Genomic DNA, 22,992 nt, shown 5'->3' on the forward strand with positions numbered 1-22,992 from the left:
CCCCCACCACCCCTCCCTGCGGCCCCCATAAGGACCCCCCGGTCCCTCCCCGCCGCTGCTCCCCCTGCCCCCAGCCCCGGCTGAGTTCTGGGGGGCTGGGGAGGGGGCTCGGGGGTGGGATTGGGGTGGGGGTGACCCCCTTTTTTTTTTTTTCTGCCCCCCCCCCCCCAGTGAAATCAACCGGCTGGACCTGGGGCTGACGGTGGAGGTGTGGAACAAGGGGCTCATCTGGGACACCATGGTGGGCACGGTGTGGATCCCCCTCCGCACCATCCGGCAGTCCAACGAGGTAGGGCCCCCCCCCCCCCCCCCCGGCACCCCAAATGACACAGAGACCCCCCCCCCAAATGGGTGGCTCCCCCATCCCTGCACCCCGTGATTTGGGGTCACCGGGAGCCCCCCTTTGGGTGCTGGCCCCTCGTGGTGTCCCCGCACCGGGGCTGGGCGCCTGGGTCACCGAGGGGCCGGGGGTGTCCCCGGTGCCCCCCCCTGAGCCCTGATTTTTTCCCCCCCCCCAAAAAAAAAAAACAAACAGGAGGGTCCCGGGGAGTGGCTGACGCTGGACTCGCAGGTCATCATGACCGACAACGAAATTTCGGGCACCAAGGACCCCACCTTCCACCGCATCCTCCTCGACACCCGCTTCGAGCTGCCGCTGGGTGGGTGCCACCCCCGGGGGCTGCACCCTCCTCCGGGGAAAGGGGGGGGGGCAGGGGGTGTCCGATCCTGCAGCCCCCCCACCTGCTTTTTGGGGGGGATCTGAGCTTTTTTTGGTTTTTTTTTCCCCTTGCAGATATCCCCGAGGAGGAGGCGAGGTACTGGGCCAAGAAGCTGGAGCAGCTCAACGCCATGCGGGACCAGGACGATGTGAGTGGGGGGGGTTGGGGGGGGGACAGGGCTGGGGGGGGCACGGGCAGCCCTCACCACCCGCTGTCCCCCCCCCCCCAGTACGCCTTCCAGGAGGAGCAGGAGAAGCCGCTGCCCGTCCCCGGCTCCCAGTGCTGTAAGTGCTGCCCTGGGTGCCCCCCCCTTTATCCTGTCCCCCCCCCCATGCAGTGGGCTCGGGGCTGCTGGACCCCAACCCAAGGGGGGCTCAACCTCACCCCACACCCTGTCCCTGTCCCTGTCCCTGTCCCTGTCCCTGTCCCTGTCCATTTTCCGTCCCTCCCCTCTCTGCTGCTGTTTTGTCGCCCTTGCGTGGGACCCCCCCCGTGGGGCTGAGCCGTGGGGGACAGGGGCAGGGGGGGCTTGGAGATGGCAAGGGGAGCCTGGGGGCTGGCGGGGGGGCTTCTGAGTGGGGGTCCCAGGGGTCAGCTTGGTTTGTCCCATCCCGTGCCTCAGTTTCCCTCTTTGCAGTGGCTCCGGGGCCGTGCCCAGCCCTGGCGCTGTCCCCAGCCCAGCTCGGTGCCCCCCCCCCCGAGCCGCCTCCATCCTTATTTCCTCTGCCCCTTTTCTTTGTAGGCAACTGGAATTATTTTGGCTGGGGAGAGCAGCAGAGTGAGTATCCCGCCCCCTCCTCGCCTTCCAGCCCCACGGTCCCCAAGGCGTCCCCTTCACCCTGACCACAGCCTGGGCTGGGGTCCCGCTGGTGGCTCTGTGCTGGGCGAGGACGGGGACACCGAGCGCCCTGTCCCCAGGTTGTCCCCAGGGGCTGGTGGGGACACGAGGCTCTGTCCCCTCAGGCTGCGGGGGGGGCGACGAGCAGCTCAGGCATTGCCTCCGTGGCAGAGCATCCTGAGGGTGCAGGGGGGTCCCCGCACCCCGTCCTCCTCTCCCCTTTTCCACGTATCCTGTTCCCCCTCCGATGTCCCTGGAACGGGACACACACCCTCCCCTCGCCCCCAAATCCCCTCTGTGAGGGGTCCCACGCAGCCCCCCAGCCCCTTCCCCGCATCCTGCTCCCTGCACCCTCCCACGGCGGTGGGGACGCGCGGTTTCGGGGTACCCCCCCCCACACCCATCCCGCTCACGGCGTCCCCTTACAGACGACGACCCCGACAGCACGGTGGACGACCGGGACAGCGACTACCGCAGCGAGACCAGCAACAGCATCCCCCCGCCCTATTACACCACCTCGCAGCCCAACGCCTCGGTCCACCAGTACCCCATGCGGCACCAGCAGCAGAGCTCCCGCGACTCCTACACCGACTCCATGCAGAGCTACGAGCTGGACTACTCGGACCAGCGGCCCATCAGGTAGCGCCCCGGGCGGCCGGCGCCCACCTCAGCCTCCTCTTCCCACCCTCCCGCGGGTGGCCGAGGCCAGCGGGGTGGCACCGGGGACGTTAAGGGTGACGGAGGGACGATGGAGAGGCGAGGAGGAGGAGGGGGACGGTGCCGCCCCCGAGCCTCTCCTCGCTGGGGACCGCGGAGTTCTCCAGCTCGCTTGGGTCAACTCGCCCCGTCCCCAGCGGTGTCCCCAAACCATGAGCGAGCCGGGGACGCAGACGTGGCCATAGGGCAGGTGGGGGACGAGCCACACGGTCACAGCCCCCCGCCAGCACAAGGTGCCAGCCCCGTCCCCAGGACGGAGCCCCCCCCCCCAGCCCACGTCCCCGCAGCGGCGGGGGGAGATGCTGGGGCACGGCGGGTGGCGGAGGCGGCGGCGGCGCGGCGCCGGGACCTCGCTCACCATCGTCTTCCTCTCCTCCCCGGCAGACGCTACGGTAGCGTAGACTCTGCCGCAAACGACGCTGAGTCCGCTTCCGCGTCGAGCAGGCGGACCAGCCGCCAGCCTTCCCTTGAGAGCAGGCGGTCCCTAGACCTATCGGATAGGTGGGTCGCGTCCTCGTCGCGTGCCGTGTGCCGTCGCAGAGTGCTGTGGTCGCTCCTTGCAGCCGCGGTGAGGCCAACACCAGTCCCGGCAAGGGCGGCTTCGCGCCCCGCCGTGGGGTCCCCCCAGCACGGGAGCAGCCTTGGGATGCTCCGAGGTGGGGGGGAGGAGGAAAGGGAGGGGGGGGGTATTTTCGCCCCTCTTGCTGCTGTGCCGCAGCCGGCGGTGGGGATGTGCCCGTGTCGGGGCGCAGCGATCAGGTCCCCATCGCGGCGCGGGAGCCGGTGCCACGGGGACACGAGGGCCGCCTGCGTCCCCGACCGCCTCCCACGCTGCTACAGCTCACCAGGCAAAACCCCCCCGCAGTGATTTGGGACCCCGAGACTCGCCCAGGGCCCCCCCTCGGGCCAGGGTCAGGCCGGGTTTCCAGGCATGAGCCATGTCTCCTGCACCCCTGTGCCCCCAGCCCCCTTCCCCGAGGAACCCCTCTGTTGCCAGATGATGCCTGCGCCCCTGGGTGTCCCCAGCACCCCTGGGTGTCCCCGGCACCCCGCTCCCCGCAGCGTGTCCCCATCCTCCTGCTGGCTCCCTGCTGTCCCCAGGGCGCTGCCCGACCCCTTCCCGTGTCCCCCTCGCCCACCCCGAGCCCCGGCTGGAGACGTGGTGTCGGCCTCTTCCTAGGCATGTCCCTGTCCCTGTCCTGTCTGCATGTGTGCTTCTGTGAGTCCCCGCGGCCACCGGGCCACCCCGTCCCCAGCAGCACCTGGGGTGCGAGGAGTCCCCCCGCCCTGCTGCACCCATGGGTGCTGGCAGCAGCGAGAGGAGGGGGCGGTGGAAAGGGGGCGGTGGAAAGGGCCTGGCCCCACAACAAGAGCGGAGAGGGGACCCCAGGGGGTGTCTGTGGGGAGGGGGCATCAGTAAGGGGTGCAGGAGAGCAGGGATGGGGTCGGGGGGCAGATTTTGCAGGAGGGGGGGCAGGAGGCCAGAGCTGGCTGTGGGTGCCACCCTGCCACGCTGTGCCCCCACCCTTGGCAGGGGTGAGCCCAGGGGACAGCCACGAAGGTCTGGCCCCCCCCCCAGCACCCCCCACCAGCCTGGGGGTCCGGTCCCAGCCTTGGGTTCGTGCCTTCGACCGCCAGGACGAGGAGCCCGGTGCCCACCCAGGGGCACGTCCCGGGGGAGCCCCCGCCACGCCAACCCCATCCAGCCCTGCTGCCGCGGGGTCCTTGGGGGGCGAGGGGGCGCGGGGCGGGCGGTGCCGTGGCACGGACCCACGGGAACCCCGTCCTTGTCCCCCCTCGCCCCGCAGCCCCACGGGGAGCAGCCGCTACGCCTCGTCGGCCGAGCTGAGCCAGGGCAGCTCCCAGCTGAGCGAGGACTTCGAGAACGAGAGCCTGCGGGACTCGGAGCTGGACGAGCGGGACGGCGACTCCTACCACTCCTGCCACAGCTCCGTCAGCTACCGCAAGGACTCGCCGCGCTGGGAGGAGGATGAGGACGACGACCTCTACCTGGAGGAGGAGGAGGAGGAGGAGTTCAACGAGGACTACAGCGAGAATGAGGAAGGCTACCCCAAAGAGGAGGAGGAAGAGGAGGAAGAGCTGCGGGAGCCGGGCACCTACGAAGCCCCCGAGCACGACGCCTACCCCCCGACGCAGAAGGCGCAGCAGCAGCAGCAGGTCCCGCAGCCCCAGCTGGTCCCACAGGCGAAGCCACAGCAGCAGGAGAGGAAGGAGGAGAGGAAAGAGGAGAAGAAGGAGGACAAGGACACCTCTGTCCCACAAGAGACCCCGGAGGCCCAGCGGGTTGGGGACGAAGCCCCCCTGCCAGAGGCAGAGCCTGAGCCTGAGCCCCCCAAACCAGCTGAGAGGTAGGAGGGTGATTTTGTCCTGGGGTGGCACTGGGATGGCACCGTGGGGATGCTCTGGAAACTCCAAACCGGCCGTGGTGGCTCTGCTGTCACCCCTGTGTCCCCTGCCTGGAGATTGCCCCAGCCAGCAGCTGGGCACCAGCACGGTCAGAGGAGGGAATTTGGTGAAAGCTCGGCCGTGGCCTCCCGTGCTGCACAGGGGAGGTGGAGGTGGCTGAGTCCCTGGCACGGCGCGTGGATAATTCAGGTGCCGGTCGCTGCCTTCAGTTTCTGAACGCTCCCGTTTTGCCGTGGTTCGGTGAGCACAACAGCTCCGCGCAGAGGGGAAGCTTTCTGGCCTTTTATTTGGTTTAAATTATAGACTGGACCTGGGGAAGCTCTGATTTAAAGGAAGGCACAGTGATTTTTTTGCTTTTTTAGGCACAAGGGCTGGCGAGAGCCCTAGCAAAGGTGCCGTCGGTTCAGGTCTGCCTGCAGGGCCCGTTTTTTGGCAGCCACTGGGTGGCCCCACACTGGGGACCACCGATAAGCACGGGTGAGGTCCCGCAGGGTGTCCCCAGCTCCCCGTGGCCTCATCCAGGCACCAGCCCCGCTGCCACCTCACACCGGGCTCTCCAGGAGCCTGGGAGGTTGGGAGCATTTCTCTTCCTTTCCTCCTTTTCTGGATTTTACAAAGAGAGGAGGAAAACAACCCCGTCAGCATATCCAGGCTGGAAATTCATCCCTGGGCGCACCTACCTGCTCCTAGCCCTGGTGTGGTGGGAAGCCCTCCAGCTCCCTTGGGTGCCCGGGGCAGGGTCCCCTAAGGGTGAGGGGATTCTGGCTTCTCCTCATTGTGCCGTGAGCCCTTTATTTGGGACCTGCCACCACTGCAGAGCCCTCTCTGGTAGGAAAGTGACATTTGCCATGGCCACGTTTGTTCAGGACCCATTGGGACCCCTAAACCTCATCCGTGCCCGCGTCCCGGTGCCGTGCGGGCAGTGAGTGGGCTGTGTGTCCTTGCAGGGAGCCGGCGGAGGCAGAGGTGCAGGACCCCAAAGCGCGAGCCAAGGCCAACTGGCTGAGAGCCTTCAACAAGGTCTGCCTGCAGCTGCAGGAGGTGAGCGTCCCCGCGGCACGGCACGGCACGGCGAGCCCTGCCTGGCACCTCCGCTGCCCGCCCCGTGGCGACCCGCACCTCGAGGGCAGCGGGGACCCGGCTGTCCCCAGCCCGTCGGTGGCCCCACGAGGGGCAGGGAGCGCTGAGGACCTTCCCCGTGTGTGTGCTGCATGCCGGTGCCAGCCCCTCCGCCCCGTCCCCTGTGTTGCGCTGACACTTTTTTGTTCTGTTTTTAGACTCCATCCTCCATCTTTTCTTTTTGTTTTTGGCTCTGGATTCACCCCACGGGGCTTCAGTCCCCCTCCCTGCCGCTTCTCTTTTCAGTTCTCCACCACCATGGCCCTTGCGCCCGCGTGTCCCCTGCCCGCAGGGGAGGGCTGTAGCCCGCCTGCAGGTAAGCATGTCCGAAAGGAACCGGCCCCGCTCCGAGCGCGCCTTCCCCGTGTGCGTGCGTGTGTGCAGGGATTGCCCCGCGAGGGAGGAAGAATTGGCTCTTTCCTCCTTTTTTTTCACCCCCCCCAAAAAAAAATTCCCCGGGGGTCCCTGCACACACCCCCTTCCCTGCCATCTCCCTCAGCTCCAGCTCTGCTGTGCCCTCGAGTGCTGCTCCCACTCCCCAAAAGCTGTGGTTCTGCACGGTGCAGCCGCCCCCACCCGACTCCACCACTGAGCTTTCGGGGCCATTTGGCCTCCTCTCACCCTGCTCAGCCTCTCGAAGCTATTGTAGAGCCCCATCCTTTTAGGACCAGCTGCCGGGTGCTCACAGCCCCCCCTGTATTTTGCAGGCCCGCGGGGAAGGCGATGGAGAAGCTAAATCGCTGTGGTTCAAAGGCGGGTGAGTACCCGGGGGGGCGCGGGGCTGGCCCCTCCTGCCGACTGTAGGATGGGATGAGATTTGTGGGGCTGGGGAGAGCCGTGGGGAGGTTGGCCCCATGAGCTGGGGGCCGGGTTTTTGGGCTGGAAGATGGTCGTTTGGTGCTTTTGGAGATGTCCCCGGCTGCCGCTGTGTCCCCAGAGAGGCACCACCAAGGGGACAGCAAGGAGGTGAGTGGGACAGGGGGCACAGAGCCAGCAGCTCCCGCATCCCTCCTGCTGTCCGGGACCTGAGCGATGCCACGGGGCACCCCGAGCCCCCACCTCACCCTCACAGGCAGCCCCGCTCCGCCCCGAAAAGCCCCCAAAGGCTGTTTTTTCACTCCATTTCCCTCCGCACCACTGCAGCAAACCGGCTCACCGTGGGGCAAGCCGCAGCTTTCCAGCAGCCCCCCCACTTCCCCGCGCCTTCCAGCCTGGCCCCAGGAGCGTGTGTGTGTGGGGGGGTCCCCTCCTGCCTCAGTTTCCCCCCTTCCCCGCTGACTTTCCTCTCTCTTGCAGGCCTGGCGGCGGGCTGATCATTATAGACAGCATGCCGGACATACGCAAGCGAAAACCCATCCCCTTAGTTAGCGATTTGGTGAGGTTCCCCCCGTAACGCCTTGCACCCCACAGCCGCCGGCTTCGCTCCCGCTGGACCGCGCCGCCCGCGCCCCCGCTCCCCGGCCGCCTCTAACTCGCTTTGTGTTCTCTGTTCTCTCTCCTCCGGCCTGGCTTGGCCGCCCCCGGCTGCAGGGGGGCGGCGGTAAGGTTTCTGCGCTGCATTAACAGCATGCCCGACATTAAGCCCGGACGCAAATCTCTCCCTCTAGTCAGCGATCTGGTGAGCGCGGGCCGAGGGGTTAAAGGGAGAGCACCCTTGGGTGCTGCCAGCCGGCCCCGCCGAGCAGCCTCTGCTCCTGATGGTGGTGGTGGTGGTGGTGGGGAGGGGGTCCCGGGCTGATTTGGGGGCTCCTGGCCCAGGACCGCGGGTGGGGGCTGTGAGGACGGCATGGCCGGGCTCTCCCCACCCAAGGGTGCTTCTCTTTAACGGAGCTGCAGGGCCCCGACACCAAGCATCAGCCCGAGGCGTCTGGTTTCCTGAGTTTTGCCGGTGCCACAAGAGCACAGACGTGTCCCCAGTCCCCTCCTGTCCCAGCCACCTGCGGTCCCCAGGGCTCGGGCAGTGATGGTGCCAGGCAGACGGACCCGTGTGCTGCAGGAGTGCTGGTTTTTGGACCCCGTGCTCTCCTCCCCAGCATCCTGATGGGCTGTGCCATCCCCTCGCTGGGCACCGCGGTCCCATCCAGCCCCTGCAATGCACAGGGTCCCCCTGCTGTCACCTCTGGTGACAAAAGACGGCGATTTTGGAAACCAGACACCCGTTGTGCCCAGAATTAGGTGACCTTCGCCTCCTTCCTCCACCTCCAGGGTGTCCCCATCCTGTCCCCAGCCCCCTGCCCCGTCCCACCCCGCTGCTCCCCCTCGCTGCCCTTGTCCCCAGCCTGCTCAGGGCACCTGCTGATGCTTCTGCTGTGCTGTGTCGGTGTCGGGGTTTCGGGATGCTGGGTTGCGGGTGGCAGTGGGGTGGGCACTGTGGAAGGGAGGAGGTGGGGGCTGCTGCCTTGTCCTGATGGGATTTGGCAGGGGACAAAGCGGGGACACTCCTTCTGCTGTGAAATGGCTCCTAATAACGACCTTTAATTCCCTCCTCGCTGGCCCTGGCTGCCCGCAGGCAATGGTGAGTGCCCCCACCCCAGTCCTGGGGGTCTCGGACCCACGGTGAGGGGCCGTGCTGGATCTGGGGTCTCTGTTTCTTTCCCACAGTCCTTGGTCCAGTCCAGGAAAGCCGGAATCACGTCCGCGCTGGCCTCAAGCACCTTAAACAACGAGGAGCTGGTAGGTGCCGGGCGGGATGGGGCTCGGGGCGCTGACAGTGACGGGGACGCGGGGTCCACGCAGCCATCCTCCGGCAGTGACAGTGCAGCCACCGTGCTCGCAGCCACGTTTGGGGACAGTGGCATTTGTCCCCTGCCTGCTCCACATGGTGCTGAGCTCGTCCCCATCCAGCGGTGACACTGCTGGTGGCCTGACAGCCATGGTTGGGGGCTCTGCATGAGCTTCTCCCCCCTCTCTCTCCCTTCTGTGCCCAGAAAAACCATGTTTACAAGAAGACCCTGCAAGCCTTAGTGTACCCCATCTCCTGCACAACGCCCCACAACTTCGAGGTGTGGACGGCCACCACCCCCACCTACTGCTACGAGTGCGAGGGGCTGCTCTGGGGCATCGCCCGGCAGGGCATGCGCTGCGCCGAGTGCGGCGTCAAGTGCCACGAGAAGTGCCAGGACCTGCTCAACGCCGACTGCCTGCAGAGTAAGGAGCCACCGCCCGTGGCCTCGGCCCTTCTCGCCTTGGGGTGGCACGGAGCGAGCGAGCAGCAATTTGGGAGCTGGTCTGCTGCATGCGTGGGGAGGTGGTGAGCAGGGCAGAGCTGCTCCGGGCAGGGTGTAAACCCCTCCCGGTTTGAATTTGTTCATTGTGGGGAGCTTGGGGAGGTCTCGGCTCTTTCCCAGGCACTGGCTGTCCCCCCCCAATCCCACCTCTTGCTGTCCTCTCCCAGGGGCAGCGGAGAAGAGCTCCAAGCACGGAGCAGAGGACCGAACCCAGAACATCATCATGGTGCTCAAAGACCGCATGAAGATCCGGGAGCGCAACAAGCCGGAGATCTTCGAGCTGATCCAGGAGGTGTTTGGGGTCACCAAGACCACGCACACGCAGCAGATGAAGGCGGTGAAGCAGAGCGTCCTGGACGGCACCTCCAAGTGGTCGGCCAAGATCAGCATCACGGGTGGGCACCGGCTGCGCCTGGTGTCCCACGCTGCGGGGACCCTGTGGCCCTGCACGGGGTGTCCCTGCGGGCACAGCTCCTGCCCCCCCTGCCTGATCCCTCTAAAAGCCACAGCATTTGAGGCGAGAGTGGAGACGTGCTCCCTGAGCCATGCTGTCCCTCCACACACCTCTTGTCCCTGCAGATGTGGCTGTCCCCGTGCACAACCACGCTTTGTGCGCCAGCCCTCCGTGTCCTGCAGAGTGGCTTTGGTCCCCGGGGCTCTGTGGGATAACACTGGGGTGACATCGGGTGCTCGTCACGGGGACCTTGGTGTGGCCACAGCACTGACTTTGCTCTCTGTTCTCTCCGCTATGCCACACGTGTGCCTGGTGTGGATGGGTGTACGTGCCGTGCCGTGCCGTGCCGTGCCGTGCCGTGCCGTGCCGCAGTCGTTTGTGCCCAGGGCCTGCAAGCAAAGGATAAGACGGGCTCCAGTGACCCGTACGTTACCGTCCAAGTTGGAAAGACAAAAAAAAGGACTAAAACTATCTACGGCAATCTCAACCCGGTCTGGGAGGAGAATTTCCATTTGTAAGTTGGCCCCTGGCCCTTTCAGCCCCTCCCTGGCCGTTTGGGTGGTGGGCGGCAGGGACCTGCCCCAGCTGAGGACGGGGGGGTGCTGCTGGGTGCCGGGGCTGTCCCTAGCCCTGCTTTGGGGAACTGGAGGCCGGGTTTCCCTGCTCACCTTGCCCCTCTCTCCCCCAGCGAGTGCCATAACTCCTCTGACCGCATCAAGGTCCGTGTCTGGGACGAAGACGACGACATCAAGTCCCGCGTCAAGCAGCGCTTCAAGAGGGAGTCCGACGACTTCCTGGGCCAGACGATCATCGAGGTGCGGACGCTGAGCGGGGAGATGGACGTCTGGTACAACCTGGGTAAGCAGCTGTCTGTGTGCCACCCACCCTGCCGCAAAGGGGGCTTTTGGCTTGTTGGTGTGGGGTCTGCTGTTAAAAACATCATTAGATATCGGGATCAAGTGTTTGCGTGGGGTCGCTCAGGGAAACTGAGGCACGGAGAGGGGCCCCGTCCCTGTAGTACCTGAGGATCCAGTTGAATCCCTCTCCGTGATGCCTTGTACTCGGACCCTCTGCGATGGAGCCGTTACAGGATGGGGGTGAACAGAGTGGCTCCAGGGGGCTCACTCCTCACCCCACTCTCTGTGCCCTCCAGACAAGCGGACGGACAAATCGGCGGTGTCGGGAGCCATCCGGCTGCACATCAGCGTGGAGATCAAGGGCGAGGAGAAGGTGGCTCCCTACCACGTGCAGTACACGTGCCTGCACGAGGTGAGCCACGCACGGACCACGTCTCCGCACCGCAGCGCGCCGGTCCCCGCCGTGCCACCGCCGGGCCTGGGGACCTGATGGGACTCGTGTGTGTGCCCCCAGAACCTTTTCCACTTCGTGACGGATTTGCAAAACAACGGCGTGGTGAAGATCCCCGATGCCAAGGGGGATGACGCCTGGAAGGTGTACTTTGACGAGACGGCGCAGGAGATCGTGGATGAGTTTGCCATGCGCTACGGGGTGGAGTCCATCTACCAGGCCATGACGTGAGTTCCTTGCCCCTGGTGTCACTCCTGGCCCTTGTCCTCCCCACATGCTGCTGTTTGTGCTCCCCCCCTCACCATGGGGACACGCACCCACCCTGCTTGCCACCTCCTTCTCCATGAGCACCCCGAGCCCCGCGGCACCCAGCGCCCTCACCTCGCTCCTCTCCCCGCCAGGCATTTTGCCTGCCTCTCCTCCAAGTACATGTGCCCGGGGGTGCCGGCGGTGATGAGCACCCTGCTCGCCAACATCAACGCCTACTACGCCCACACCACCGCCTCCACCAACGTCTCGGCCTCCGACCGCTTTGCCGCTTCCAATTTCGGGGTAAGTCCGATGGTGCGTAAACACTCCTTCCTTCTTCTTCTCTTTTCTCTGGGGATGGGGGGCGGGGGGGCAAAAAGGGGGCGAAAAGGGCCGTGCAAGGCAGCTCCCCACCCAACGGCAGCTGGACAGCGGGATATTGGCCCCCGCTTGCTCCCAGATTCATCCCTCTCCCATTTTGGGGGAAGGAAATGAGCCACCACCTTCCTAGGAGAAGGTCTAAATTCTCTCCCAAAATGATTATGGTGAAAGCTGGCTTGAAGTCAGGGCCGGCTGGGATGGCAACACACCATGCACCCTCAGTGCCAAAGCTGGCCGGGAGCTTTGCACAGCCCTGCACGCATCGGGTGCGAGCCCAGACCACCGCAAACTCGCCCGGCTGTGCCAGCACCCATGGGTGCCTCGCTGATCGGGGCTGAGTTTGCGCCGGGACTGGGTGCGCCCGTGGGGACGCGGGTGAGGAGGGGGCTGCGCTCTCACCCCGGCTGCCCCCGCGTCTCCCCTGGGTGCACGCGGGCGCTGCGGGGTCGGAGCCCAGCCCCGGTTAGGGCGAAGCGCTGGGTAGCGAGGGATGGGATAGCGAGAGCCGAGCGAGCCGTGCCGCAGGGCCGTGCGGAAGGAGGAGACCACACGACAAACCTTTTCTCTGACGTGGAGGGTTTTAAAAACTTGTTTCTTTCTCTTTTTTTAGAGAGCCTAAGGTTGGGTCCTAAAGTGCCCGGCCGTGTCGCTTTATCCCCGAGTGCCAGCGTGTCCGGTTTTAAGCGCGCTGCAGCCGCTCGGTGCCGGGGGCCGTTGCTGTCTCTGGCACTCCGAAGGTTTGCGGGCGCCAGCGCAGGCTGCAGGCTCGGCCGAGCCGTGGCCAGGTGGACGTGGGACTCGTCCCCGGCCCCACTTGGAGGCAGGGGGATGCCAGGTCCTGGGATAGCCCCGGCTCCATCACAGCCGACGTGGGGGTGTCCAACCCCTCCCCACCCAACCCCAGCACAGGGGCACAGCACAGTGCCTCCCAGTTGCTTTGCCTCCATCTCCTGTGCCTGATTTGCCACCCGATGTGAGGTTCATGTCCCTTCACCCCATGCTCAGTGGTTGGGAGCTGAGTTCAAGCCTCTCATCCCCAAAGACCGTCAGCCCACGGCGTTTCCTCTCCAAGCAGCCTGGGCAGGGAAGCAAGGAGCCCTCAGAGCACCCACCCCCTGCTTTGTCCAACAACACTCTGTCTCCAGCAGCCTTGCTTTGTCCTGAAGCAGCTCATCCCCAAAGCTGGGAAAACGCAGCCCCAGCACGGCTGCTCTCCCCATGCCCTTTTGTCCTGAGCTCTCCGAAGGCTTCGTTCCCGGCGCTGTGCACCTGGAGGTGCGATGCTGCAGCCCCCTCCATGCTCCTGCCTCAAGCCCAGGCTTGGAGGCACCCGAGTGGGCAGGGCAGGGGTCCCCCCGTTCCCCCTCCAGCACTGCAGGAGCTGAGGGGATGCATTTTCCTGCCTCTCGGTCCTGCACCGAGGGGTCCCCACTCTGCAGGGGCCACGCGTGCCCCGGAGCCACCGAGTGCTGCCACCGAGCCCCAGTCACCGGAGAGCACGGGGTGCTCCGTGGGCACCCCAGCGCCCAGGCACAGCGTGGTGGTGGTGGCAGGAGGGAAGGAAGGCAGGGATGGAGGCAGGAGGGGAGGCAGGGCGGCAGGACAGGGCCGAGCGGGCTGGGGCGCAGAGGCAGGCGCAGCGGGGAGGGGGGCGGCCCCCGCTTCCTCCCCCCGTTCACCTGGCCCCGGGGCTTTCTCCGCAGAAAGAGCGTTTCGTCAAACTCCTCGACCAGCTGCACAACTCGCTGCGCATCGACCTCTCCATGTACCGGGTAAGGCACCGCCGAGCCCCAGTTTTAGACATTTTCATGTTTAATAAGGTCTGCTCTCACCTCCCCCCAGATGGAGTCCTGCCAGCAGCTCTTCTTTTGCCACCAACTCTTCTTTTTTCTCCCCCAGAATAACTTCCCTGCCAGCAGTCCCGAGCGGCTGCAGGACCTCAAGTCCACGGTGGATTTGCTGACCAGCATCACCTTTTTCCGGATGAAGGTATTTGCCCCCCCCGGGAGTTGCAGCTTTGGAGCCCGGGCTCCCCGGCTGCCGGCCCTGCCCACAGCCCCGCTGCCTCCCCACACAGGTCCAGGAGCTGCAGAGCCCTCCCCGAGCCAGCCAGGTGGTGAAGGACTGCGTGAAAGCCTGCCTCAACTCCACCTACGAGTACATCTTCAACAACTGCCACGAGCTCTACAGCCGCGAGTACCAGACGGACCCGGTGCGTGGTCCTGCAGGGACCCCGGTGCTCCCCTCCATCCATCCCCTGCCCTTCTCCATCACCCCCCCTGCACTCGTCCTTCCCTTCTCCCCCCGTGATGCTCCCCATGAGCCTCACCTCAATAGTGAGTCCCATGGGGCAGAGGGGTGACCGGAGCCTCTGCTGTGTCCCCATTGCTCTAGAGCAAGAAGGGCGAGGTGCCCCCCGAGGAGCAGGGGCCCAGCATCAAAAACCTGGATTTCTGGTCCAAGCTCATCACCCTGATCGTGTCCATTATCGAAGAGGACAAGAACTCCTACACGCCCTGCCTGAACCAGTGAGTCGCCAATTAATTTATTGCCAAGAAAGGGATGCTTGGGGGGGATGCTCACAAAAGCTGGGTTTGTCCTCTGGACGTGGGGCGCAGCATCCCTTGCACAGCTGGGGAAACTGAGGCAGTGGGGAGGAGGCTGGGGGCTGGGTTTGCAGTCACGGGGGCCCCTTCTCACGCTCTGAGCACCTTGTGCCCACGCTGCCCCCCTGCCCCAGGTTCCCCCAGGAGCTGAATGTGGGGAAGATCAGCGCCGAGGTGATGTGGAACCTCTTTGCGCAGGACATGAAGTACGCGATGGAGGGTGAGTGCCCCCCCGCTGGGCAGGAGCCACCTCAAATATTCCCCTGGAGAAATAGGCAAACCCATTTCACCCCTCATCAAAACCACTCCTAGCTTAAATCCCTCCCAAGAGGCACTCCAATTTTCTCCCCATCCCCCTGGCATCCCTGGAGCTGCCCAAATTCCCCCGCCGGCGTTTGGGGCTGGAAGCGACCGCCCCGCGCTCTCGCCTTCCCCGTGCAGAGCACGACAAGCACCGCCTGTGCAAGAGCGCGGACTACATGAACCTGCACTTCAAGGTGAAGTGGCTGTACAACGAGTACGTCACCGAGCTGCCCTCCTTCAAGAGCCGCGTGCCCGAGTACCCCGCGTGAGTGCAGCCCTGGGGGGGTGGGGGGCCGGGCAGGGGGCTCACGGCTCCACGTTGCCGGGTCTCACCGGGGATGTGTCTCCTCCAGCTGGTTTGAGCCCTTCGTTATCCAGTGGCTGGATGAGAACGAGGAGGTGTCGCGGGATTTCCTGCACGGAGCGCTGGAGAGGGACAAGAAGGACGGGGTAAGGACGGGGCAGCCGATGGGCACGGGAGCATCCCAGGCTGCTGCAGCGGGGCAGTGCCTGGTGTGTCCCCACTGGGGACAAAATCCCTCGTCCCCGCCGCCCGCTCACCCTTCCTCTCGCCCCCCAGTTCCAGCAGACGTCGGAGCACGCGCTCTTCTCCTGCTCCGTGGTGGACGTCTTCTCCCAGCTCAACCAGAGCTTTGAGATCATCAAGAAGCTGGAGTGCCCCGACCCGCAGATCGTCGGGCACTACATGCGGAGGTTTGCCAAGGTGGGCAGCTCACGGGGGGTCCCAGCACCCCCAGGACCCCAGCCCCCCCCTGTGCCAACCCGGTGCCCTCTCTGCCACCTCCCACCCAGCCGCGGAGCACAAAATGCGCACTGCTCCAGGGGACGTGCCACCACCAGACCCCGTGTGTCCCCCCGCTTCACTAGCGTGGGCCATTATCTAATGAATGCGTTGATTAGTTAATTAATCTCAATTAATTAAATGCCACCGGCTCGCTGCAGAGTGGGAGGGAGCTGCAGGCGGGCTCGGCAGCCGGTGCCTTCCCTCCTGCACCGGCACGGAGCTGCCCGCAGAGACCGGGTGCGCTCGGTCTGGCTGCGCCCACGCTCCCGGCGCATCCACGGGGCCGGGGGTCCCGCTGTGGACCCCAGCCCGGGGGGGCTGCTTTGCTGCTGTGGGCCTCATGGTCTTCTTCTCTCCTCCTTCCTCCTTCTGTTTGCTGCTCACCGGGCCGGTCTCCATCTCTTGTCTGGCCGCAGACCATCAGCAACGTGCTGCTGCAGTACGCCGAGATCATCTCCAAGGATTTCGCCTCCTACTGCTCCAAGGAGAAGGAGAAAGTGGTGACGTATCTCCTGCTGCTCGCCGCTGTCCCCGCGCGGTGGCCCTGGCTGTCACCTAGCTCAAGAGCTGGTCCCTGTGACCAGCCTGCCCTCGGTCTTGGTGCCCGATGGTGGCCCCCAAAATACTGCAGGGCTCGGTGCTGTGGGGCTCTGATGCCCCCCATGCGGGGTGGGGAGCTCACGGGGGGCTGTTGCAGCCACGTGTGCTGGTGCTGACCCCCCCATCCTGCCCCTCCAGCCCTGCATCCTGATGAACAACATCCAGCAGCTCCGCGTCCAGCTGGAGAAGATGTTTGAAGCCATGGGGGGGAAGGAGGTGCGTATCAGGGGTCTTTGGGGGGTGGGGGGGACACCACAGAGAGGGGCCGGATCTGTTCTTTTTCCCTGGCTCCACAGCGCTGGAGCAGTCCCAGCTCCTCGCTTCTGCACGGGTCACCCCCCCCCGTCCCACCCTGCTCTCCCACCACACCAGACACGGACGGGCAGGGTTTGGGGCGCAGAGGCAGCCCCCCGGGGGCCCTGCTGCCTTCTCCAACCTGTTCCCCCTCCAGCTGGACACCGAAGCCAGCGACATCCTCAAGGAGCTGCAGGTGAAACTCAACAACGTCCTGGATGAGCTGAGCCGAGTCTTCGCCACCAGGTGAGGGGCGCGGGCGGTGGGCCAGGGGCTGGGGTCCGGGAGCCGTGGTGGTGGCTGGGTTGGGGGCCTGGGCCCCCCTGTGGTGCCACCGGGGGGGGACGCTGAGCCTCCTGGGCGCTGCGGTCCCCAGCTTCCAGCCGCACATCGAGGAGTGCGTCAAGCAGATGGGTGACATCCTGGGCCAGGTGAAGGGCACCGGCAACGTCCCCGCCAGTACCTGCAGCAGCGTCGCGCAGGATGCTGACAACGTCCTGCAGCCCATCATGGACCTCCTGGACAGCAAGTGAGTGGGGACGGGTGCGCAGGGACCCCCCCCCGATGTCCCCAAACCACCCCAGGAGCAGGGGGGACCAGCAGGGCTGCGGTGGCCGTGCCGGGACCTTCAGCCCCGTCCCCTCTCTGCAGCCTGACGCTCTTCGCCAAGATCTGCGAGAAGACGGTGCTGAAGAGGGTGCTGAAGGAGCTCTGGAAGCTGGTGATGAACACGATGGAGAAGACCATCGTCCTGCCCCCGCTCACCGACCAGACGGTGAGTGACAGGGACGGGGACCAGGGACAGGGACCCTGGAGCTGCGGCCACGCGGGACGTCGGTGCCAGGGCCCCCTCGCTGGCTTCTTGAGGGGTGCAGGCTTCGGTGGCACCCCCAAAGGTGTCCCCAGCTCGTGGCTGGGGACAGGATGGAGGAGGGAAAGGTCACCCTTAACCTGGGTGCCCAATGAAGCCAGCGCCTGCTCGGCTGGCCTCACCGACAGACTGTCACCTGGTGCCATCGTGGCACCAGGAGGGGGGACCCGTCCCCTCCTCCCCTCCACGCTGGGGCAGCGCTCCATGCCCTGTGTCAGGAGGGGACTGTGGAGATTTGGGGGTGCGGGGGGAGCCTTGCCAAAGGGCTGGGGGTGCGCAGGCCTGGGCGGGACGTGGGGCTGGGGCAGAGAAGCCCAGGAATGTCCCTCTGTGGGGGGAGGATTCCTGCAGGCTTCAAGGCTCCGTGTCACCGTGCTGTGCGCCCGTCCTCCCCCACGCAGCGAGGCACCCCCAGGCTCTCGGGCAGGGACGGGGAAAGTCCCCCCTTGGGTGCCACCAAGGGCTCGGAGCTGAGCCTGTCGTTCTCGGTGGCTTTTGTCACTGTTTTGTCACTGCTCTGGGGCTTCTTGCGCTGTGCCGGTGCCACCGGCTCTCGGTCCCCATCCCGGTCCCCGTCCCTCCAAGCCACACATGGCTCCGCCACGCCGCAGTGGCAGCGTGCCCTGTGCCGAGGGGAGGTGGCAGGGACGTGCAGGTGGCTGAAAGCCCCCCCTGGGTGATTTTTTGCAAGGCTGAGGCAGCCCTCGGAAGTGTGGGGCTGGTCCCTATAGCAGGGCTCTGCCCACCCGGGGGGGCGCAGGGCTGCGTGTCGGAGCCGGGTCCCCTCAAAAGAGCCCCCCCGCTGCTGCCGGGAAACATGGGGTGGGTTGGGACGGGGCCATGGTGCTGACAGCAGGGTATCGACACCGCGGCACGGCTGGTGGGGGACGCCCCCGGACCCTCGCCCCGGGGAGGGGGCGGCCGGGGCTGGCACCTGGGGTGGGGGACACGGAGGAGGGGGCCAACACTCACGCCATGGTTGTTCTCTCCAATTGCTCCGCTCGCCCCTCAATGGCAGATGATTGTAAGTACGGCAGCTCCCTGTCTGTCTGTCTGTCTGTCCGCTCTGTGTCGGTCCTGGCCTCGCCGGTTCCCGTCTCGTGTGGCTGCCCGCGCCCTGCCCGCGCCCTCCTCCGGCCTCCTGTGCCCCCCGCCGGTCCCCGTCCTCTCGCTGCCCGCTTGGCACCGGCCCCAGCTGGGTTTTTAGTGTGGGGGGGGAACAGAACCTGGACACTTTTGGGGTGCCTGGATTTGGGGGTGCGAGGCTCAGGGCTGGGGAGGGGACGGTGCTGGGCAGCCGGGGCAGTGCCACGCGTTCGGGGCAGCCGAGGCCGGGCTGAGCCCAACTTCATGCTCCGTGCCGGGGGGGCCGGGGGCCACTGGAGCCGGAGCAGGGGGAGCGGCGTGTGCCGGGCACACCCCTCGTGCCTCAGTTTCCCCGTGGCCGGGCTGTGGCCGTGGTGAGGGCTGCGGGGAGCACGGTGCTGGGACACGAGGTCCTGGGCAGGCGGCCGGCAGCGGGCGCGAGGCTTTTCCCCGGGCACGGCACCGGAGCCCGGACTCGTGGCTCCCTCTCTTGGTGCTGCTGCTGGTTCTCAGAGCGAGCAGCTCCAGTCCTTCCTCGTCTGCTTTTTTTGGGGCTGTCCAGGGCAAGGGAAGGGCCAAATCCCCCCCCCCCCCGGCCTGAGCCCTCCTCGAGCATGGGAGGCGCAGCAGCAGCGTGGGTGCGTCCGGGTGCGGACCTGCGGGGACAAACACCCGTCCCTGTGTCCCCCCCTGCCTTTAATTTCCAACATTTGGAGAGAACTGGGGCCTGTCCCCTCTGACCCCCTTGACCCCACATCCCTGGGGGGGGGTCTGTGTGGTGCCAGATCTGTGGGGCACGAGGTCCCCCTGCCCCCCCATCACCCCGTGCCTCAGTTTCCCTCCTGGTAGCCCTGCTTGGCCCAACTGTGCTGCTCCCCCCCCCGCCTCACCCCTCATCCCCCTGCTCCCCCACCCCCCCCCGCAGGCTCTCTCACCCCTTCTGCTGCCCCCTCCTCATTTAGACGTGCTCCAGCCCCCCCCAGGAGGCTGCTCCTGACCCCCACCGTGTGACCCCGCTGTTGGCCCCATCCCTTTTGGGGCGTGGGCACGGGGCCAGCGCTGGGACCAGAGCTCTGCCTGTGCCCACCCACCCTGAGTGTGCCCCCCCCGTGCTGTGAGCACCCACCGGTGCTGGAGGGAACGGGGGGGCACTGGGGGCTGCACACACACAGCTCCTGCTGCCCCGCAGCCCATGGGGACCAGTTCCCTGACCCCGATATCCCATGGGGACCAGTTCCCTGACCCCGATATCCCATGGGGACCAGTTCCCTCTGACCCCGGCATCCCACAGGGTCCACTTCCCTCTGAGCCCAGCACCTGCATCCCAGCAAGGACCAGTCCCCCAGGGACCCCGCATCCCAGCAGGACCCAGTCCTCCACCGGCCCAGCGTCCCAGTAGGAACCAGTTACCCCCAGCCCAGCACCCCAGGGTGGGGACCAGTCTCCCACCAGCGCAGCATCCAGCAGCATCCCAGAGGGACCAGTGCCCCCCACCCCTTAGGAGCTCAGCGATGCCCTCGCCTCCAGCCTGCGGCTCCCACTCCTCACATCCACCCCCGCCCCCCCGCCCCATCCCACGCTGCTCCCCCCCCACCGCTCAACCTCTGACATTGCTTCTACAGGGCACGCTTTTGAGAAAACATGGCAAGGGGACAGAGAAGGTAAATAGCCCGTGGGCTCCGTGTGTGTCCTCGCCCCGGGGGCCACCCTGGTGGCCCCCCCCCCGGTGCCCCCCCCCCGGGGCCTGTCCGTGCTTCCTCTGTCGTGCTGTCTGGCTGTGGCGTGCTGTGGTGTCGCGCTGTGCCGTGTTGTCCAGGACATGTGTGGGATTGGGGCCGTGACCCGTGTCTGTGTGTTACGGGGTGGGGTTGTGCCGTGTGTCCCCCCCCCAGCCTCCATGTGTGTGTGTGTGGGGGGTGTTTCCCATCCCAGGCAGGCGTGGGGGACGCTGCCCCATGGAGATGGGCCGGGGGGGGGCTCAGCATCCTGCCGGGGTACGGGATGTGTGAGCACGAGGGAACCCGGGCACGAGCCCGTCCCAGTGCTGCTGGCCTCGGGAACGGGGCTCTGGGCCATGCTGGGGGGGTCAGGGGGCTGCTGGGATCCCCTGGATCTCTGCCCCCCCCATCCCCATACCTGGGGGACCAGCAATGCTCACCGAGCTTCACAACCCTCCCAAAAGTGTTTCTGCAGGCAGGGCAGGCAGGCTGGCGCTCCCTCCACCCAGGTGCTCCCCACCGCCAGGCTGGGGGCCAGCACGGCCCCCAACATCCCCCCCCCCCCCCCCCCAGCCCCAGGTACCCCAAAAAGCCACACCGGCACCCCACGGGGCGATGCCGTGGTGCCCGGCCCCGCTGTCCCCATGCTGTGACTCAGGGGACCCCCGGGTCCTGCCCCGCTGCGTTCCTCCACTGACCACAATTCCCCAGCCATGGGGGGCTGCAGGGAGCGAGGACCCCCCCCCCCTATAGGGACGAGACCCGGCACGCTCAGCGCAGGCTGCCCGCTGTGACTGTCCCTCGCTGTTCTCCTCAGAGCAGGGTGAAGCTGCCCGGTCACACTGTAAGGACACGGCTCCTCTGCTCCCCGGCCTTGTCCCATGCGCTGTGGGGTGGGGGGGGTGGGGGGGGTGGGGGGGTCCCGGCTCTGTACCGTGCCCCGTGGGGGTCCCAGCTCTGTGCCGTGTCCCGTCGGGCTCCGTTTGATAGCAGCATCCCTGGGCTGCTCACCGGCCGGGGAAGGGTTAACAGGGCAGGAGTTGGGGCCACAAAAGGTTAATTTGGGGTTGGGGGGGGGGGGGGATGTTACGAAATGAAGGTGTGGGGGGGCCAAACCCCGTAAGGCAGCGGTTCTTGGGGGTCCCGCTGCTGGGAAGGACTGGAGCTGCTGGTGCTGGGAGGAGCCGGGACTCGCCGTCTCTGTCCCAGTTTGCCCAGTTGCACACTGGAGGGCCTGGGACGGGGAGCTGGGGCTCAGCCTGATGAGTGGGTGCAGCCCCGGGGGTGGGTGACACCCCCACCACCCCATGCCGTGGGGCTGCACCCCCTGGGGCCGTGCCGGTGCCACCCGTGGGACGGCGTCGTGTCCCCATCCATGGGGGCGGCACGGTGCGGGGCAGCTGGGGACCGGCACCGTGGGGACCGGTGACACCGAGCCGTGGTGTCCCCTGACTGGGGGGGCAGGGGGGTGCCATGCGGCCTCGATACCAGCACCATGGGGCACAGGGGGACGGTGCCAGGTGCCACCGCTGTCCCCCTGCGCTCTCTCCGTCCCCCCACCCCGTTGCACCCTCGTCCCTGCAGTGCCAGCAGTGCCCGGTGCTCGGGGACACGGACGCGGGTGCCTGGGGAGCAGGCTGGGCCCCCAGGGCGTGCGGTGCCTGGCTCCAGGGGGACACCCTGCCCTGGTGTCCCCGAGCCCTGTCATCACCGTGCCCTGGGTGCTGGGCTCTTGGGGAAGCCCAGAGGGCTCAGAGGAGCCCCCCCATGGAGCCTGGGGGTGCCGGGGAGCCCCCAGGCAGCAGCGCTCCCAGCCTCGCAGCCCGGCCGCTCACCGGCGCCGTTCCCTTCTCTCTGCTCTCCGCAGGGCACGCAGATGATCTTCAACGCGGCCAAGGAGCTGGGGCAGCTCTCCAAGCTGAAGGTGAGGGTGGGGGGGGGGCCCAGATCCTCTCGGTGCCGGGGCGAGCGGCACCGTCCCCCTTGCAGGGTCCCGCTGTCCCCGCTCTGAGGGCAGGGTTTGTCCCCGGCAGGACCACATGGTGCGGGAGGAAGCCAAGAGCCTGACCCCGAAGCAGTGCGCCGTGGTGGAGCTGGCCCTGGACACCATCAAGGTGAGGGCACCCTGGGGCGCAACGCGGAGATGGGGGGGTGCCCGTGGGGAGGTGTGGGGAGGGGGGGGGGCAGCAAGCAGAGCCCCCACCCCATGACCATCCGTCCCTGCAGCAATATTTCCACGCCGGCGGCGTGGGGCTGAAGAAAACCTTCCTGGAGAAGAGCCCCGACCTGCAGTCGCTGCGCTACGCCCTGTCCCTCTACACCCAAGCCACCGACCTCCTGATCAAAACCTTCGTGCAGACCCAGTCCTCACAAGGTAGGGCCCCCCCACACCCCCCCGGCCTGCTTCTCCCCCTCCCACCCCTCCCAGGGCCGTGTCCTGACCCCCTCCTGGTGGTGCCGGGGTCCCGGAGGCTGCGGGCGTGAGGCTGGGGAGGGTTGGATGAGTTCTGTGGATAACGAGGGGCCGTGGGGTGCCCGGGGCAACCTCATCCCCCCCCCCCAGGAAGAGCAGCGTGGCCCCGGTGCCAGGCTTGTCTGCGCCCCCGGGGCGTGCGTGTGCTGTCTGTGCGTGTCCCCAAGGGACATCCCGTCCGTCCGTCCGTCTGTCTGTGCCTCCTGTGCCAGCTGTCCGGGGGCCGGCGGGGTCCCACGGGTGCCCGCAGCACCCCCGGGTGCCGGGGTGGTGCCTGGCGCCTCCGTGTCGCTGCAGTGTCGTCCGGCTGTGGGCCGTGCGTCTGTCTGCCCGATCTGATCTCTCTTTCTCTCTCTTTCTGTTCCCCCCTCCCCTTTTCCTTTTCCTTTTCCTTTTCCTTTTCCTTTTCCTTTTCCTTTTCCTTTTCCTTTTCCTTTTCCTTTTCCTTTTCCTTTTCCTTTTCCTTTTCCTTTTCCTTTTCCTTTTCCTTTTCCTTTTTTCCTTTTCCTTTTCCTTTTCCTTTTCCTTTTCCTTTCCATTTCCCTTTCCCTTTCCCTTTTCCTTTTCCTTTTCCTTTTCCTTTTCCTGTCCCCCCCCCTCGCACGTTGTCTCCTTCTCCTCTCTCCGTCCGCTCCGTGCCGTGTCTCCGTCTCTCTCTCTCCTTCCCCCCAGTTCATGGTGGAAAAGGTGTTAGGTTTACCCTTAGTGAAGAGATTTATCCTGAGAAGGGTAGGTGCACCGCTCGCCCGCCCCAGCACCCTGCCTGCAGCCGCCGGCCTGGGCTAGTAACCGTCCCC

At 66.4% G+C, this 22,992-nt stretch overlaps 1 protein-coding gene across 11 annotated transcripts in view; it reads left to right on the forward strand.

The window, feature by feature from the left end:
• Positions 1 to 22,992, forward strand: part of UNC13A (unc-13 homolog A) — a 29,884-nt gene that overhangs the window by 3,126 nt on the left and 3,766 nt on the right. The window contains exons 4-40 of one of the 11 annotated variants that reach the window (XM_072029210.1): positions 172 to 289; positions 536 to 659; positions 794 to 867; positions 949 to 1,003; positions 1,462 to 1,497; positions 1,986 to 2,196; positions 2,659 to 2,775; positions 4,083 to 4,643; positions 5,649 to 5,742; positions 6,528 to 6,577; positions 7,117 to 7,195; positions 8,422 to 8,493; positions 8,748 to 8,967; positions 9,215 to 9,442; positions 9,874 to 10,015; positions 10,190 to 10,359; positions 10,655 to 10,770; positions 10,873 to 11,036; positions 11,211 to 11,373; positions 13,143 to 13,211; positions 13,339 to 13,428; positions 13,517 to 13,651; positions 13,834 to 13,967; positions 14,180 to 14,265; positions 14,487 to 14,613; positions 14,702 to 14,798; positions 14,929 to 15,072; positions 15,570 to 15,653; positions 15,892 to 15,969; positions 16,205 to 16,293; positions 16,424 to 16,576; positions 16,699 to 16,822; positions 19,627 to 19,665; positions 21,590 to 21,646; positions 21,756 to 21,836; positions 21,949 to 22,096; positions 22,868 to 22,924. In XM_072029210.1, the coding sequence (XP_071885311.1) occupies positions 172 to 289; positions 536 to 659; positions 794 to 867; positions 949 to 1,003; positions 1,462 to 1,497; positions 1,986 to 2,196; positions 2,659 to 2,775; positions 4,083 to 4,643; positions 5,649 to 5,742; positions 6,528 to 6,577; positions 7,117 to 7,195; positions 8,422 to 8,493; positions 8,748 to 8,967; positions 9,215 to 9,442; positions 9,874 to 10,015; positions 10,190 to 10,359; positions 10,655 to 10,770; positions 10,873 to 11,036; positions 11,211 to 11,373; positions 13,143 to 13,211; positions 13,339 to 13,428; positions 13,517 to 13,651; positions 13,834 to 13,967; positions 14,180 to 14,265; positions 14,487 to 14,613; positions 14,702 to 14,798; positions 14,929 to 15,072; positions 15,570 to 15,653; positions 15,892 to 15,969; positions 16,205 to 16,293; positions 16,424 to 16,576; positions 16,699 to 16,822; positions 19,627 to 19,665; positions 21,590 to 21,646; positions 21,756 to 21,836; positions 21,949 to 22,096; positions 22,868 to 22,924 (4,586 nt within the window). The remainder of the gene's footprint in view (positions 1 to 171; positions 290 to 535; positions 660 to 793; positions 868 to 948; positions 1,004 to 1,461; positions 1,498 to 1,985; positions 2,197 to 2,658; positions 2,776 to 4,082; positions 4,644 to 5,648; positions 5,743 to 6,527; positions 6,578 to 7,116; positions 7,196 to 8,421; positions 8,494 to 8,747; positions 8,968 to 9,214; positions 9,443 to 9,873; positions 10,016 to 10,189; positions 10,360 to 10,654; positions 10,771 to 10,872; positions 11,037 to 11,210; positions 11,374 to 13,142; positions 13,212 to 13,338; positions 13,429 to 13,516; positions 13,652 to 13,833; positions 13,968 to 14,179; positions 14,266 to 14,486; positions 14,614 to 14,701; positions 14,799 to 14,928; positions 15,073 to 15,569; positions 15,654 to 15,891; positions 15,970 to 16,204; positions 16,294 to 16,423; positions 16,577 to 16,698; positions 16,823 to 19,626; positions 19,666 to 21,589; positions 21,647 to 21,755; positions 21,837 to 21,948; positions 22,097 to 22,867; positions 22,925 to 22,992) is intronic. The other 10 variants (XM_072029211.1, XM_072029213.1, XM_072029212.1 and 7 more) reach the window with 10 other exon arrangements.

This window comes from Anas platyrhynchos, chromosome 29 (genome assembly GCF_047663525.1).
Source record: "Anas platyrhynchos isolate ZD024472 breed Pekin duck chromosome 29, IASCAAS_PekinDuck_T2T, whole genome shotgun sequence".
In the NCBI taxonomy this organism is placed as follows: domain Eukaryota; kingdom Metazoa; phylum Chordata; class Aves; order Anseriformes; family Anatidae; genus Anas; species Anas platyrhynchos.